This window comes from Mus pahari, chromosome 8 (genome assembly GCF_900095145.1).
Source record: "Mus pahari chromosome 8, PAHARI_EIJ_v1.1, whole genome shotgun sequence".
Lineage (NCBI taxonomy): Eukaryota > Metazoa > Chordata > Mammalia > Rodentia > Muridae > Mus > Mus pahari.
The window spans coordinates 52,590,580-52,608,641 of record NC_034597.1 but is presented as its reverse complement, the minus strand read 5'-3'; the positions used below and the strand labels follow the sequence as shown (position 1 = coordinate 52,608,641).

The following is an 18,062-nucleotide window of genomic DNA, read 5'->3' as shown; positions in this document are numbered from 1 at the left end:
AGAGGCAGGCAGATTTCTGAGTTTGAGGCCAGCCTGGTCTACAGAGTGAGTTCCAGGACAGCCAGAGCTACACAGAGAAACCCTGTCTCGAAAAACCAAAAAGAAAGAAAGAAAAGAAAAGAAACAGCATACGTATGTCAGTTATACTCAATTAGTTAAATCATACACAATGCAAAAATTTACCAAAATAAGAATATTTTCCTGTAGAGTGTAAGAAAAGTACACCTAACTCATCCTTTTCTAAACTAAAACAATACACTAAAGTAAGTTTCACCCAGGCAGTGGTGATGCACACCTTTAATCCTGGCACTCAAAGGCTTTTAAGATTATGTAGCTATACTGATGGTTGTGAGCCATCATGTGGTTGCTGGGAATTTTGAATTCAGGACCTCTGCTCAATCCAGTGGGCCCCACTCGCTCCGGTGTTCACTGTAGCAGTCTTCAGACACTCCAAAAGAGAGAATCAGATCTCATTATGGATGGTTTTGAGCCACCATGTGGTTGCTGGGATTTGAACTCAAGACCTTCAGAAGAGCAGTCAGTGCTCTTAACCGCTGAGCCATCTCACCAGCCCAAGATTTTTTTTTTTTTTTTTTTTTTTTAAGGAAACTACCAGTTCTACAGAAATGAGAGGATGGATGCTAACAAAACAGGAATTCCTTAAGACTCCCTTGTTTTTGGACCAATACTATAGTCACTGACCTAAACATTACTAAAAGAATTCTACTTCTTATAAGTTTTTGAGTTACTCTTTTAAAAGGTTGAGGTTTTTCTTTCTTTCTCACAATCTAAATTTCACAAATTTGAGCCACCCTTACAAATGTTTTTACCAAGTTTTTCATTGATAAGGTGGTACATTAAGACTTCTGTCAGTATGAACAGTAGGCACAATCTTGGGCATACACACACAGTCTTTGAGATATGGCTTCTCTTCCCCCAACCCCCCAACCTTTTTTTTTTCCAAGGCAGGGTTTCTCCATATAGCCTTGGTTGTCCTGGAACTCACTCTGTAGACTAGTGTGTGACCTTGAACTCACAGAGGCCCCTCCCCGCCCTGGGATTAAAGGTGTGTGCTACCACCCCTGGGCTATCGGCTTCCTCCTTTTCAATGTTTGTTTATTTTGTGTTAGTTTAGCCTTTCCTTCTTTCTCCCCTCCCACTCCCTCTGCTTCTTTCAACAGATTTGCACCACAGTGTTTCAATAGCAAGGCTGATGATTTGAGTATGAAAGCTGTGGGTCAGGATGCCAGGCAGACAGAATGGGTGACATTCTAGTTAAATGATCAGGTACCTCACAGCATGCGGAGTGCAGCACAAAGTTGTCACGTTTACTTTACTTTTTTTTTTTCTTGATGCTCCGAGGTCCCACATTGTCTCCAGTCCCTTAATTGTATTTTCTCTGAGCCATCACAGGGAACTTTTGGACCTCCCGTAGCATCAATCATTATGTTACCTCCAATATCTTCTATGCTGAAGGCATGCACCCCCTTGGGTTGTCCTTCTTTCTGAACCTGAAGGTCCACCATAGCTTTGTTGGTACAGTAAAACTTCTAAGAACTTATATTCTTTAATGGAGAACATGTTGTAAGCCAGGGTAACCAAGTGCTGCTGTCAAGGGAGCAATCATAAAGACTGCAGTCCACTCAACTTGCACTGTTGATAAGAGATGAGAGCCACACTTACCAGGAAACTCTTTTTCCAATGTTATACTGTACGTAGGTATGACCAAAATAAACTGCCTGGTGTCAGGCTCAAGTTTAAACCAACACAGCCTCACTAAATCCTGCTGAACTGGATCTCCTTCTCGCCTCACATGGATGGTTACTCTACCAGCCCTGGCATTTGCAGGGATCCCCACAAAAGTGTAGGTCAAATAAACTCCCCTCCCCCAATTGGCTTTTGCTCATGGTGTTTCATGGAAGCCATAGTAACCCTACCTAAGAAAAATATTTAAAATATGTTCTTGAATAACTTGCATACTTTGAAGTGCATACACCTAACAGCTTTTCACTCGGCTACAAGCAAGCACTAGGAGCCTTTGATGAAGTACTTTCTCTTTTAGGTGTTATCCTTAGTGATTAACACAAATAGAACACAAGAGAACGTTATGTGCACTTTAACTATTGTTCAGTGCTTTCCACCAGATGTAGACACTGTATGATTGATGAGTTTAGCGTAATTCTGTATGTATAGTAGTATTAGAAACTTTTCATAGAATTTATATTTAAGTGAAGAAAACCTGGTTTGGGGGTTTTGGTTTTTTGGGGGGGGTTGTTTTTTTGTTTTATTGGTTTTTTGAGGGAAACCTGATTTTGTTTCTTTTTTTTGGGGGGGGGCCTGGTTTTATGATGATATATGTCTATACAGAAGGGTCATCTGCAGAGGGGTACAATCATAGTCATAGAGGGCTTACTTTGTATGCATGAGGGTTCAGTCACTGACTGATGGTTTCAATAGGTGTGGCTGCCAATAGACTCTTGTGTTTGAATGCTTGGCCCATAGGGAGTAGGGACTACTAGGAGGCGTGGCCTTGTTTGAGGAAGCATGTCACTATGGGGGCGGGCTTTGAGGTCTCCTATGCTCAAGCTATGCTCAGTGTGACAAGTTTCCTCTGTTGTCTAAGGATCAAGATGTAGAACTCTTGGATCTTCCAGCATCTTGTCTATCTGGATGCTGCCATGCTTACCACTGTGATGATAATGAACTAAACCTCTGAAACTAAGCCAGCCACAATGAAATGTTTTCCTTTATAAGAGTTGCCATGGTCATCGTGTCTCCTTATAGAACTCTAAGGCAATGACACTGCAGAGAAGCAAAAGGCAAGGGAGAAAACAAGGCCCTGGAGAAGAGATGGGTTTGAAAGCAAGTGACCCATGATCATTATTATTAAAAACAGTTACTGAATGCCTACCACATGCCATGCAACATAATGAGAACTTCGTCTCCTTTAACCACCACCCTCATAACCCTATGAGGGGAGTTACTTTTTTTTTTTTTTCCCTAGTTAATAGATAAAAATTAAAACACAGAAATGTTAAATGTCTCAATTAAGTCACATAGCTAATAAATGACTAAACTAGGATTAGACACAGTCCAAGTTCAGAGCCCATTTCTAAAAACTATGAGCGTTCATGGCGAAAGAAGCAAGTGCCAAAGCGCAAAGTCCAGTGCTCTTTGAGAGAACAGGCAGTGTGGCTTTAAGCACTGCTCGAGGAACCCAAAGTTACTCGGTACAGATCTGACAGACAGGCCCCGATATGGAATTTCCAAAGACCAGTGTCACTTCTGAGATGGCGCTGGCATGGTGGTAGTTTCTGAGTTGGGTGTTTTACTCAGCCCAAGGACTTGAGGACTTTTGATCCTTTGAAAGACATAACATTCACTTGTCTCTCCAGAGGTTGGTGTTCCAGTGCTGACCAGATGAAAGCCTTCCTTTAATAAAGTGTCCACCAGTAGGCCCAAAACATTTGTTCCATTGGCCAATTTTCGATTATCAGGCTTTATGGAAATGTACCTGAGGCATACAAAGAAGTAGTCGATTACAAAGCATTCCTTTAATAACAAAACTACACATAGAAATTATTCTCACCCTCAAATAAAGGCATCATACCTTTCTCTTCTGTTTTTGTTGGGTTTTTGTTTTGTTTGAGAGAGTTATACTGTGTGCCATGATTACCTCAAATTCATGATCCTTCTGCCTTAAATACTAGTATTACAGATGTGCACCCCAGGCTGGGCAACAGCTTTTTTTGTTTGTTTTTATACAGTCTTACTTTGTATCCCAGGCTGGACTTTATTTCATAGACCATGCTGGCTTCCAAGTCAGGACTCACCTGCCTCTGCTTCCCAAGTGCTGGGATTAAAGACTTAGGCCGTCAGCCTTGCCTGGCTCCTGACCTTTCTTTAAAAACAGATTTTCTTTTGAGTCTTCATTTTCAAATTTAAGTCAGTAACTGAATATTAAAAGAGACCATGCTTCCAACTCATCTCAATTACATTTAAAAATATATTTGAAAATGTTGGCTTTTCATTGAAATTATTTTCTGGATTGGTCAACTTGGTCAAAGAATTATACTTTTTTGTTGTTGTTGTTAATATAGAGTAACACATTTCCAGTCTTTTTTTCAGTTTTCTTTAACCCAATTTAACTAAATTGATTTGTTTCTACTAACACTGTGTATTTACAGTTTCCCACAAACTTTAATCATTAGTACTGCCATTGTAATTTGAGATTTATTCCTGTCAAACCAGCCTTTTCAGGTTAAAATTTGAAGGTACAAAATGCCAAGACTCCAATTTATTGCTATCTTTTCATCAATAGCTACCTGTTATTGAAGAGAAAATATAGTAGTCAAAATCTGATTGAAAATGCAAAACCCTTTACCTACCCACTAAGTATTCCACAATGTCAGCACATATACCCATGTTTGCTTTAATAATGGCAGTATAGCACAGAAAATATCTGTCATCAAGGATAGTTTTGTGACTTCCCACTGTTCTAAAACTGTGAAATGAGGCTTAGGTTAGTGTCAGGTAGACACTCTAGTTTCATGGGGGTAAAACTACGTTTGAGCACATCCCTAGTCATGAACTGAGGTCATGGCTGAAATGGTGACTACTAGAGGCCAAGTTCAGAAACTCTTGACTGAAAAAAAAAAAAAAAACAGCTAAAAATTATCAAGCTACAAAGCACATTTCAAGAAAGGTTTATTGTGTTTGGTACAAAATTTTAACAGTAGTAAAGCATTTCATCTTCCAAGTCCAGATCTAAATTATACAGTCTAGAAACATTTGTCAGAAAATCACAGAATGTCATAAAAGTACTAGGATACAAATAGCAAGTAGTAGGTACTTACAAAAAAGTAGAATGTTCTTACAATAACTCATTGAGCTAAAACTATTGTATCTGATTCCCTCTGAGGTCAAATTGAAAAGAATTTCATACATAAAAGAAGTGGATGAACTAAAGAAAAGAGAATGGGAACTTGCATTTCTAGTGCTGCTGATAGCGCCCGGGGCCTCGCAGTCCACCCCAAGCAAGGGACTCTTCCACTGAGCACCATCACCACACCCTATCTTTTTAAAAAAACTTAAGGGCAACTATGCTTCTTCATCCAGTTTAAAAAGGAGAGATGAGAAAATGGCTACAGAAGAGACCCTAGACCCCGAGGCCATAACGATGTAAAGTACGTGGTCACATGGATGGACATCTAAAGTATGTGGTCACATGGAAGGACATCTAAAGATACAAACCAGAACCTGAGAGAACTACCAAACAACACTGAATGCTAAGAGCACCTTGAAGCCAGCCAGGCTTATTCTACCATATCCACCATCTAAACACATCTGAATAGACAAATTAAGACCAAAAGCTAGCAAAAAATAAGTGATTGCCAACTAGTCATACGCTCAATCATCATTTATGTCCATGTCATTGGGGGGGGGGCACAAAACAGGGTTTCTCTGTGTAGCCCTGGCTGTCCTAAAACTCACTCTGTAGACCAGGCTGACCTCAAACTCAGAAATCTGCCTGCCTCTGCCTCCCAAGTGCTGGGGTTAAAGGCGTGCGCCACCACCGCCCGGCTTGTTCATGTCATTTTATAGATTCTATATCTATCCTGAAACTGGCACTCTGTAAATTAAACACCAGAAGAAACTCCAAACTTAACCAAAAATCCCACCACAAGCGGGGTGAGGTCTATAATCTTAGTACCCAGAAGGCAGATGCAGGAGAATGAGATGAGATGGCCCGGGCTAGCCAGGGCTATGAGACCCATCTCAACAAAATAAAATAAAAAATAAGTAAAGAAATAAGAAATATTTCTGGTCTTTGGATTATCTGTTATGAAAATTTAATGTGCCTTTTCAAGATTGAGTTAAAAAAAAAAAAAACCCACCATTCTGTGCTGTTCCAAACATGTAACAAAACATGGGACAAAAAGTCAGGAGTCACTTGGTACAGTATATATGCAATGATCCAACCTCAGTTTCTAATCTTGTTTCTGAAGATAATTTATTATTTTCAAGACATCTTTTCACCTATCATGTATCTTTATTATTATTCCTCTTATTTAAGTATTTCCTCCCTAATGAAAATAAAGAACGCCGGGCATGGCGGCACACGCCTTTAATCCCAGCACTTGGGAGGCAGAGGCAGGCAGATTTCTGAGTTCGAAGCCAGCCTGGTCTACAGAGCGAGTTCCAGGACAGCCAGGGCTACACAGAGAAACCCTGTCTCGAAAAACCAAAAAAAAAAAAAAAAGAAAGAAATATAAAGAACAAAATTTAACAGTTTGATAATAGGACCTTTGATTTTCTTCATGGTCTATTTGATTGGTACTCATTTCTAAAATGTTTCAATTTATTTGGAAGACCAAGAAATAAGGAAGTGTATACACTTAGTTACACTGCCCACTGTCTTCTACTTAGTAGCTGAGACTAAGGGGCATGCTGTGGAAGAAGCATCGAAGGCCTCTTCATGATGGCTACTGTACAGGCTAAAATATGTCTCTCTTCCAAAATTGACTTGCTTTTAAATGCTCTAAATAAAAACCAGCTTTCACAGTTGATAATAATGGTACACAGCACTAAGACATTTTTAACAGGGGGCAGAAATCAGCCTTTGATGCTAGCAGAGGCAGGCGTGGTGGTGGTGGTGGTGGTGGTCACCTGCAATGCCAGCAGTGGGGGACAGAGGCAGTGAGACTCCAGGCCAGCCAGAGCTACAGAATGAGATCTTATCTCGAATAAAACAAAACAAGGCAGCCATTCTTAAGATACTGACAGCCTATTCCAGAATTTTAAATAGTGACAGCCAAAGCTATAACAGGACACTAAATCTGTCATGAGATTTACCTGAAACCAGCTTTAAAAATATTCTTCTCCACTGTAGAAAAGCAGCAACATGATTTATTCTAAATCATTCCTTAGCAATGGAATATAATCTACAGAATCAGTTCCTGTTGTAACCACACAGGCCAGTTTCTAGTTTCCCTAGGCAGTGTTGGTTTATTACCTGTTCAACAGTACCTTAGTCTGTAAGTGTCCAGGTTTAGAAAATAACTACTTGTTCTATTGAACATTAAACTTTTTTTTTTCTTTTGCCAAGAGGATCTGTTTTAGTTAGGCATAAAGAATTTTCAATTTTGAGAGAAAATGTCAGAAAACTGGAATAGAAGCGATGCTTCAGCATTCAAACTACCTGACTCCAGCGTGGTTCTCAGCTGTGCCATCCGAGCCACAGTGGAAAAGCAGATCGTGGTGAGAAGGTCTTTGTGGAGGTAAAACCAGAGGGGAGTCACTGTTCCTGGTCAGCGCTGTAGGCCGCTCTACAAACATTGTAATCCTCCTACTTAGCATCTCGATTGTTTTGCTGCAAGAGCCAAACACTCTGAAGAAGGCTTGAGTATTTTGGTTTAGGAAATGCACCTCCACGATAGCAGATTTTGATTGGAGCAGGAATTGGCTTACGAGATCCACAAGAGAATCAAGTCCATAGAAGAGAGCCTCTCTCTGAAGCCTATGATGGTCTGAAAAGTCCGAGGGTAACAGAAGCTCATGATTTCTCAAAAAATCTAAAATGAAACTAAATAAAGCCCCATCTCGATCCACAAAAACCTGGCCATCAACTGTCTTGAACTCTTGGTCTCTGCCATCTAACATGCCTGCCAACCGAGAGGCAGGGAATTGCTTGAGGGTAGAGAGCCTCGTTGTGAATATCTTCCCTCCCACATTCAAAGTGACTAGGTCCTGACCACTCATCCTTCCTAGCTTCCCACTAGTGGCTACAGACCATTAACCCAGGCTTATAGAAACCCTCTAACTCAACCTGCTACCATACATGTTATATACGATTAGGAAACAGGGAAGTGGGGATAGAAAACTAGACTTAAATTCCAAGGTAACTATTGTCAAGACAAATAGTGTATCCATAGCTGTGTTTGCAAGTGTGAGTTGCTTGGGAACTTGCAGTATGTAAAGTGGAAAGAGCAGCAAGTGAAACAGAATGTCAGTATATCTCCTTTTCAAGTAGATCCCTTTCCTAACTCCTGCTGTCTCCACCACTGAAGAAACCGGTCTCCATTGAAAACGAGTATTTTGAAGTCATCAGGAGCAGAAAACCACTCTCTCTGCAGACATTTACCACGCCCTTGTGGCCAAGATAAAATTTATAGAAAACATAATCTGGTTTTAGAAGCCCTTTAGAAATTTAATAGGTAGATCATGACTTATGTTAAGAATGAGCAGTGCCATCTCATGGCTGGTTGGGCACAGAAGATGCTTCTGGGCCAGCTTCTCACTCCTGTTCATGTTACCTCTTCTCAACCAAAATTGAAGGATGAGGTCAAGATTTGGCTAGCTAAAATCCATTTCACTCTGTGAGCCTTCAAGAGCCTATTTTTTTCATGACAAAAATAAAGCTGACTAAAAGCAGTTTTAAGGGTGGGTTATTTTGTTTTCATTTGACTTCTAAGCAAGGAGAGAAGAGTTAAGTACTTCTGTCCTGTGAGCATCATTCTCTTAATGAGCACAGAGAATAGCATCAGCCTTCACCTGGTGGCTAACAAATGGTCTCTTCTATTAATACGTATCATCAGGGTAGTCTTACTACACCAGAGTTTCTGCAAGAAACGTGAACTGGGTTGGTTATACAGTTATTGTGACATTTTGCAACACAATCACAACATTAGGTACCAGTTAAAGGATGGCTTTCCCAACTCCTGCCCTTCCCACATGCACAGCTTCTGCGCATTAGTGTCCTTTAGTGAAAAATTCATAAGGACAAAGGTCACTGTGACTCTAATACTTGTGAGGCTCTACTAGATGAGGCTTGTCAAAAATAGAAGAGGGAGAGATGCAAGATACTGTCATGAGAAAGGAATCACTCCTCTAAAACCAACTTAGGGATCCAGTGTTTGATGGTCTTTCCTTGTTTTAGAATTTTCAGTCAGAAGAGCAGCTTTGCCTTCACAGTATGCTTGCTGACTAAGCACTCCATTACCTGCACCCACGATGCAGTATGCTCACGTGTGCTCTAACTCAGATGTAGTGTGAACTCACATACTCTATGTTACAGAGGTGGTGTTAGCACACATGTGCTCTCACAGGTGTAGTGTGAACTCACATACTCTATGTTACAGAGGTGGTGTTAGCTCACATGTGCTCTAACTCACAGGTGTAGTGTGAACTCACATACTCTATGTTACAGAGGTGGTGTTAGCACACATGTGCTCTAACTCACAGATGTAGTGTGAACTCACGTACTCTGTTACAGAGGTGGTGTTAGCTCATGTGTGCTCTAACTCACAGGTGTAGTGTGAACTCACATACTCTATGTTACAGAGGTGGTGTTAGCTCATGTGTGCTCTCACCTCGCTCGCTCTCTTATTTGCTTATTTCTTGTCTTAGTTGGTTTCAAAGTTCCAGAATTAGGGAATCATCAATGAGATACAGATACACCCGCTTCCACTTATCACAGCACAAACTCAGCCAATTTAGAGAAACAATATTTATTTTAAAACCGTCTTTAAGAAGGAACGGAAGATTAGGACTACTAAACTTCAAATGACATTAAAGAAATACTTTAAAAAGAAACAGACTGGAATCTTGATCAGATCTGAATCATTCCTGTGTTCTCTAACAATCCCATCAAGAAGCAGAACTGTGTAATTGAAAGACTTTATAATAGTTTGTATTTGCATATAAATTCTGCTACATTGTTCAGTGCCACCAAACTAACATTTTTTACTCTTTCACCAAAAATGAAAAACCCATCTGTCATCTGTTCCCAATAAAAAACATATTGTTCTATAAAATCAGCTGATTTAGTCAGGTAAGAATTGAAGCTTGAAAGATAGTCTTTCCAAGTTGCCAATTCATCAAGTGGAGACCACTCCAGGAATACAGTGGGGCCAAAGAATATGAGGAGACCCAGCAGAACTACCATCATGAGCAGCAGATAGGGGTACCAGGGAATCTTGCTAGTGAACACACCTGTGTCTTGAGGCAAAGACAGTTTATCCACATCAACTAGTTTAATGTCCCCCCACTGACTGGTATCAAAGTTCTTCATTAAAGGGCTTGTGGGCAAATTAGAGTGTGGCAAAGGAGTTTCCTTGATTACTTTGATTTTCTCCCTGAACTCTTGCATCTGTTGCAAAAATATAATAGGTTCTGAGACATCCTTGAAAGCCTCAGCAATGTTAAAGGCCATCCGCTGCTCCTGTAAAATAGTGTTGATTTTGTTGATCTCCGGGTCATAGGTTTGCATAACTGCAAGCTTCATGGTTTCAAAGTCAGACAGGATTTCATTCTTCTTTTGATCCAATGTGTGTTGCAGCTTCTCAAAAAACTCCTTTACCTTATCTGAATCTTTAGTGAGTGACTGGAGGGATTTCCTCTTGTTTGTTTCCAAAGTATCCAAGCGGGAAAGAGCATCTCCCCGGCGCCAAGTCTCAAAACTCTGAAAGAGGGACTCACAGGCGTTCTTTTCTCGAGTGTAGGCATCTTCAATAGAAGAGAAGACATGCTTGGTGTGGTCGCCTCGCGTAGCACAGATCCCACAAATCAGCTGCATATCAGTTACACAGAAGATGTTGAGAGGTTGCCCCAAATGGCCTTTGCACACTGGCATTTTGGGAGAAACCTTGATCTTGTTGTATTTCTCCACGATGCCCTTCAGGGAGTAATTGACCTGCAGACTACTGACCCCAGTAGCCGAGGTTTCCTTCCGGCAGGTCGGACACTTGAATGGAGCCGGTCTCCACAGGGAACCCCGCACGTTCCCCTCTAAGAGCCCTTCTAAGCATTTTTTGCAGAAGTTGTGTGAACAGGGCAGCACCCGGGGGTCATCAAACAAACTGCAGCAGATTGGGCATGTGAGGTCTTCTTCAAGCAGCTCCATCACATCCTGCCATAGAGAAAGAAACACGTAGTGCTGGTGAGCCCCTCTGGGATAATTAGAAAACATCATCTTTCCCAATCAAATGATATCCTACTGAAATAACCAAAGACTATATGGGAGACACTTGGGAAAGGCATGTATGCTAAGGCACATTTAACCCACTGAGACAGGAACACTCCTGCACACAAGGCCTTTGTGACAGCCTCCCAACACAGCCTTTGCTGAGACAGGGTTAGGACGGGGACAACTGCAAACTGAGCCAACAGGACCCAACATTGTTTTAAAACAGAGCTGACTACCAGAAGTCAGAAACAAAGAGTCTCACTGTCTGTAACAGAATGGGCTCTTTACTTTGGGCCCACAAATATGAAATGGTATGCTACTTAAAGACAGAAGCACACATATAAATCCAAGCATGGATTCTCTTCTAGCTTTTACTGGAAACTGGCATATTTTCTATTTCATAGACAAAATTACATTTTGTCCACATCAACTAGTTTAATGTCCCCCCAACAAACTGGTATCAAAAGGCTTGTGGGCAAATCAGAGGGTGGAAAGGAGTTTCCTTGATCACTTTGATTCATAGTGTAAGCAACACCGACTGACATTTACCAACTGTGTCAAAGCTACATGAGCTAGGTAGATACTGCTGGAACTTTAACAGGCATCAAGCAAGTCTATAGAAGCACTGAGCTGTGCCACTACCCAGTGTTCTTCCAGAACACACAAACTGAAGGGGGCTGGAGCCTTCCAATGAGAACTGTTGTGTGATTAATCAATGAGGCTGACTAAAGCACACACCTATAATCCCAGTACTCAGAGAGACAAAGAAGGACATCAGCGCAAGGCCAACAAGGCTTCAAAGCAAGTTCCAACCAGACTGGACCATGAGACCCTATTTCAGAAACAAATAATAAAAGCTTGATGAAGCTGCAAAAATTACTCATTTTATCAAATCCTGATTCTTGTATACTGAACTACACACAAAAGCACTTGTGTGGCCAGTGGGTGCGGTCAGAAAGGAGTACAGGCTCACGTGACTCAGCTACAAGCTGAGACAGCTGCTGTTATTAGGAAAACAATGGAAGCCAGCAGTATGCAGATTTAGGTAGCAGATGAATCTTAAAAGTGAGTAAAATGAGCTGGGTACTTCCAGAAACACAATACTTCTTGATCCCGGAAAGGGAAAAGGCTGGGTTTTTATGTTAAAATTTGAATTTCTGCTATATGTACTTATAATCTTCCCATTAAAGATGCTGATAAATAATAAAGTTAACAAATGTGAGGGTTATTGGGGATTATATAATGAAATATGTCAATGTTTGGAGATCTCTGTAATAATGTTATAAATCAGAGAGAGAAGACTTGTTTAAAATATAAGAAAGGGTTGGAGTGTGGCTCAGTGTGAGAGCTCTTGCCAAGGCCCTGAGTTCAATTCCCAATAATACAGAAATAAAAAATAAGTATGATCTCATACTCCACTGTATGACAAAAAAACTATTTGTTGAGATTTTGGTTACAGTATTGAAGAACAAATTATCTCAAAAAAAAAAAAAAAAAAACTACTAATACTACACCAGATTTTTCTTGTGCGTGTATCAAAATAATTAGAAGTTATTTTCAATCAAACAAAATACCCAGGCTGGGAATATAGCTCAAAAGCTGTTAGCAAGCACACTTGACATGTACAGGGCCCTAGGCTAATCATCAGCATTCCCAAGTCCCCCAAGACAGAAAGCTGTCCATCTATAAAGAATGCCATCTTTAGTAACATACAATGATTTTTATTAGTGTTGCTTTAAACAAGTTAACATGTTTTAGAGAACTCAGATTTCATTTCTAATATAGTACTAATGTATATTAATATATGTAATATATATAGTACTCAATCCAAATTTGCTAATGTACCTTAACCTCTAAGACCTCCAAAATCAGTAATAAGTATTTCTTTATTCAGTTTACTCAGGGATATGTAAATATTACCAAAATAACAAACTAGGATGGAATACTTGCCACTCCACTGGCCATCAGACAACAATCTGGGGTTGGAATTAGGGATTAAGCCCAGCAGTGCACACGCTGAGCAGAGCATACACATGCCAGTCACACTAGTTCTCTCTGTGGTATGTGTGTGCAGTACATGGACACTGCCTGCAGAAGGCCAAGGCCAGCACTGGTGTCTTTCCTCGGTCTCCCTCCACCTTTCCTTGTTTGCAGTGGGATCACTTGCTGGCTCAGCTACGCTGGCTTTCTTGATTGTTTTCTTGAGACGGGGTTTTTCTGTGTGGCCCTGGATGTCCTGGGACTCACTTTGTAGACCAGGCTGGCCTCGAACTCAGAGATCAACCTGCTTCTGCCTCCCTAGTGCTGGAATGAAAGGCGTCTACCTCTGCCACCCAGCTCGGAAAAAGATTGTCAAGTGTTCTTCTAAACAGAGTGTGTATAGCTGCACATGGTGGCACATGTCTTTAATCCCAGCACTTGGGAAGAAGACTGGTAACCTGAACTTGATCTACATAGCCTCCCTGTCTTAAAAAAAAAAAAAAAAAAAAGTAAATGGTGTGTGTGTATATACCATTTACACATGCAAGCATACAAACATATAAGTGTGTACAAACATATCCTGGTATCTAAAACACTCTGTCTCTCCATGTATTTCTTCACCTTAGCAAACACTGAACAGGTCACATTCTTACTGTATTCACCTGGACTTAAAAATCTGAAACAGCTTAACTCAGTTACTAGAAGCATGCATCATGTACCTTGAGAACAAAGGGGTAAGAATAAAATTTAAGTTCTGGGCTTAACCCATGTACCTAACCAACCCCCCAACGTCCTGAGTAAAAACACGGGGGGGCCCAGCTCTCCTCGCCCTTCTACCACCTTGAATCTGCAAAGTTCTAGGATTCAAAACTATCCAGAAAGTAAGTAAAAAATTTAGTATTCTAACCCAGGCATAGTGACAGACACCTTAAGCCAAACCCAGCATTCTAAACTCAGAGGAAGGCAGATACATTAGTTCAAGGCCAGCCTGGTCTAACTAAGAAACTGTCGCAAAAAGAGGGAAAAAAGATTTTCCTGTACTAGGAACCGAGACTATGCTAATGGCAGAGGTGCACCTAGCATGCTGAAGATTCTCAGGGCTAAAGTGGAGGGGAATAATTCGGTACACCTTTATTCACAAAACAAAGTCTACTCCATAGATTTATAAAAATCTCATAGCTTTCACAAACATGTTTTATCTTTTATAAAATGAGGATCTTTACAATACTATCTTCATATTACTTGAAAATAAATACAATCAGGGTACCAGAACACAGACGCGTGAACTGGGGTGGGTCAGATGCCCTTTCACTCATGCAGAGAGCAGGGCTGAGGTTGCAGCTCACTGAGAGCACTTGCCCAGTGCGAGCCATTTCCAGACCTATCAGAAAATACACAGATGGAAACAACAGTTCACTGTCAGTCCTGGGGCGGGAAGGAAGCCTGAAGACATGGCCTTCTGAGCCTGGATGGTTCCTTTCTGTTGGCATGGTAAAACACTGACCAAACAACTGACACTTGCAGGCAAGTCAGGACAGGAACTCAAGGCAAAACTGCTCACTTCCCCACAACAATGCCTTCTACCACAGAACCCACTCCCAACCCGAAAGTGCAGCAGACACCATCAAGAATGTGGATGGTAGCCGGGCGTGGTGGCGAGGTGCGCCTTTAATCCCAGAGCTTGGGAGGCAGAGGCAGGCGGATTTCTGAGTTTGAGGCCAGCCTGGTCTACAGAGTGAGTTCCAGGACAGCCAGAGCTATACAGAGAAACACTGTCTCGAAAAACCAAAAAAAAAAAAAAAAAAAAAAACTGAATGTGGATGGCTGCCTGCCTATAATGGGCTCCTGCTTAGCTGGTTCATCAGCCTAAAGACAGAACTGCCCACAGTGTGCCCTGTGTAAATGAAGACATATCCACAGACCACTCTGAAAAACAATTACTCAGTTCAGATGGTTTTCAGGTGATAATTAGGCTGTGTGTGATGCTTAGCATTAAGTAGGGCAGAGGTGTATTTTAAAGCAAAAAAAAAAGGTATAATTGATTAATAGCCCCATTGAGTCCTAGCACAAAGCATGCCTATACATTGACATTCTGTTTTAAAAGTGCTCTTCATGCAAACGTCTAGAGAGCTGCAGGAAACTAAAGCCCTGTTCTACAGCCCTAGTAGCTGGACAACTAAGACAAACCACACAGAAGAAATGTTGCTGGATCCCTTTGCTTCCTTTAGAGCATAATTTTATTAAATTATATATAGTAATTACCAAAGAAATGAATGGCAAGCATGGATTTTTGAATCCATGAGTTTTGAAATATGAAAAGAACAAAGGCCACCTATTATTAAAGGAGGTGGTGAAGATATATTTATTCTTTGTATTTCCATCTGGAATGGTCCTAGGACTAATAAAATCGGGTATTTTTCCCCTTCATAAATACCAGAACATAAAAATACTACGGTTTACCTTTGTTCCCAGCAAGTATATGCTTTTGGCAAGCTTATTTTTTTTTCTGTGGAGAGAGCCGGTTCGTTTTCCCTCACGTTTTGACGGTAAAACTGGAGACCACTGTAGAGAAAGGAGAAAGAGTGTCACACGCACAGATCTACATTCTCGGCCCCGTCCTGGCCAGGGGGCCTCCCCAAGCGGCGCGCGGACCTTCCCGATTGCAACACTAGGACCGCTGCCGCCAGGCCGTGCCGCCCGTCACCGCCCACGCAGGTGTCCCTCGGCCGCGGGCGTGGGGCCAGCGACACCCGGCCCCCGGCCCCAACCCGGAGCACACTCCTCACCTCCACCAGCCAACTGGGACCCGGCTGTGCAAAATGGACACGGCGACCACGCCCTCTGCTTCCCGCCGTCCTGCGCCTGCGCACCGCCCAGGTCGCCCAGCCTCTGGGTAAGTGCTCCTATGACGCCAAGGCGCCCAGTTTGGATTGCTGTATTTTTTTTTTTTTTTAATTGTTGTTCCTTGCATTTTTCAGAAACAACAGAAACAAAAACACAGCCCAACCCTTCACACCACTTTGCCTGCTTCTCAGGACCCAGTGGGCCCGGCGATCTCTAGGTAGAACACCATTGACCCAACTGTATGTACAGAAAGGCAGGCACTACTACCATTCCCCTCAGAGGCAGGAACTTTTAACTGGTTTTAAAATATCTTGCCCGTAGCAGCTGCCCTGACTTCCTGATTTCCACCTCCTATGCGGAGAACGTGGTTACAGAGGATGAAAAAGATGGTTCCTATCCAAACTTGAAAGCCCGAGGTAAATGCAGGGTGAGTGTGCTGGAGGAGCACGTCTACTCCCGCCTGGGCCTTTAGGAGAGCAAATTTGGGCAAAGTGCGTTTCCGAGTCAAGGAAAAGCCCCTCTTGCCCCCTTCCCCCATTGCATGTGGTCCCGGCTACACCATTTCTAAGAACAAGCCCTGTAATTTCTAACAGTCCTCACGAGAACGTGTACAGTGGACTCAAGAGCCTCATCCTTTAAATGAACAGGTTTTCTACAAGGTGGAAAACCAAGACGCAGCTGTGGAGGGTTTCCTCAAATTCCAAGGGCACGTGTAACCGTTTATGTATACCAATAAAGACACGTGGAGCGTAAACTGGGGTGAAAACATGCTAGCCAGGGGAGGTAGCTTCGTTTTCTAAACTATATACAAAATATATACTATTTACAAGCTGGATCCTACAACTAAACTTCCAGCTCTTTAGAAACTTGTGTCACGGAGGAGCTAGAGAAATTACCCAAGGAGCTGAAGGGGTCTGCAACCCTATAGGTGGATCAAGAATATGAACTAACGAGTACCAGTACCCCCAGAGCTCATGTCTCTAGCTTCATATGTAGCAGAAGATGGCCTAGTTGGCCATCACTGGGAAGAGAGGCCCCTTGGTCTTGCAAACTATATATGCCCCAGTACAGGGGAATGCCAGGGCCAAGAATGGGGAGTGGGTGGGTATGGGAGCAGGGCGGAGGGGGGGGAAGGGTATAGGGGACTTTTGGGATAGTATTTGAAATGTAAATGAAGAAAATATCCAATAAATTAAAAAAGAGAGATTTGCCTATAGAAAAAAAGAAAAGAAAAGAGAAAAGAAACTTGTGTCATAACACGGAGCTAATATACCTTTTTCTTGAGTTCCTCCAAATCCAGCAGGCTCATAACGCTCTTTCCTAGATTTCCGTTTTACCTGGGTCCTGCCACTGTTACCTCAAACACAAAAGATGATCCCTATCTCTTACCCAAAGCTCCTTCCATAAAGGTTCTTCCTGGGGCTCCATCCAATGGTTATAAAAAGAATCCTCTAGCTCCTCCCCTACACCCTTGGCAGGCTGAACCACTTCACCACTACGACTATAAGGGGGGGGAGGGAGCGAGGGAGCGGGAAGGGGCGGAGCCAAACCACTTCACCTTTACAGTGGCTCAGGGGCCATCCAACCCGACTTAGCCTCGGGTCAGAGAATCTCCCAAGCAATTTGCCTTAAAATAGGCAGGAACTTTACATTATTTAGCATTCTTACCTAAGGAGGTTTTCTGGGGCACAGCCAAACTGCTTCTAGTCAGGACACACCTAACTGCATCTGATAACACAATATCTAGGCTTTGATGGTTTGCTAACGGATTTTCTATGTACAATAATCAGATATCTTTTACTTGTTATTTGTAAGTACACTGTAGCTGTCTTCAGACACTCCAGAAGAGGGAGCAGATCTCATTAAGAATGGTTTGAGCCACCATGTGGTTGCTGGGATTTGAACTCTGCACCTTTGGAAGAGCACTTGGGTGCTCTTACCCACTGAGCCATCTCACCAGCCCCATCAGATATCTTTTAACAGACAGGTTCTTTTCTACAGCACCAAAAATGTCAGTGCAAACGAAAACTTTGTCCCAGGCCAACACAAAACTTCAGGCATAATATGCTGGCAACTGGGCACAGTGGCACAGGCCTTAATCCCAGAGTTTGGAGGCTGAGGCCCGCCTATTCTACATAGTGAATTCCAAAACAGCCAAAGCTACCCAGTGTCGGGCGCACTGCCTCACCAGCAAGAACGACGCCCGACAACAGGATTCTTCTGCAGGAAAGCGTTTATTGTACAGCTTTCTTAACGTGATGGAGAGGACCCC

General features: G+C 42.2%; 2 protein-coding genes across 3 annotated transcripts; both read right to left on the bottom strand.

Moving 5' to 3' along the window:
• Window positions 1-3,250: 3,250 nt before the first annotated feature.
• Kcnrg (potassium channel regulator) lies at window positions 3,251-7,899 on the bottom strand. Its single transcript, XM_021204137.2, has 2 exons — window positions 7,202-7,899; window positions 3,251-3,514 (listed from the first exon to the last, which is right to left on the bottom strand). The coding sequence occupies exons 1-2, from the start codon at window positions 7,759-7,761 to the stop codon at window positions 3,280-3,282; spliced, it is 795 nt and encodes a 264-aa protein (XP_021059796.1). The 5' UTR covers window positions 7,762-7,899; the 3' UTR covers window positions 3,251-3,279.
• A 1,775-nt stretch (window positions 7,900-9,674) lies between these two features.
• Window positions 9,675-15,779, bottom strand: Trim13 (tripartite motif containing 13). Of its 2 annotated transcripts, none has more exons than XM_021203586.1 (3): window positions 15,733-15,779; window positions 15,407-15,508; window positions 9,675-10,909 (listed from the first exon to the last, which is right to left on the bottom strand). In XM_021203586.1, exon 3 carries the CDS (start codon window positions 10,901-10,903, stop codon window positions 9,680-9,682), a length of 1,224 nt encoding a protein of 407 aa, XP_021059245.1. In that variant the 5' UTR covers window positions 10,904-10,909; window positions 15,407-15,508; window positions 15,733-15,779; the 3' UTR covers window positions 9,675-9,679. The 2 variants fall into 2 exon arrangements, with proteins under 2 accessions (XP_021059245.1, XP_029397847.1); XM_029541987.1 differs by lacking the exon at window positions 15,733-15,779 and adding an exon at window positions 15,599-15,615.
• Window positions 15,780-18,062: the final 2,283 nt, after the last annotated feature.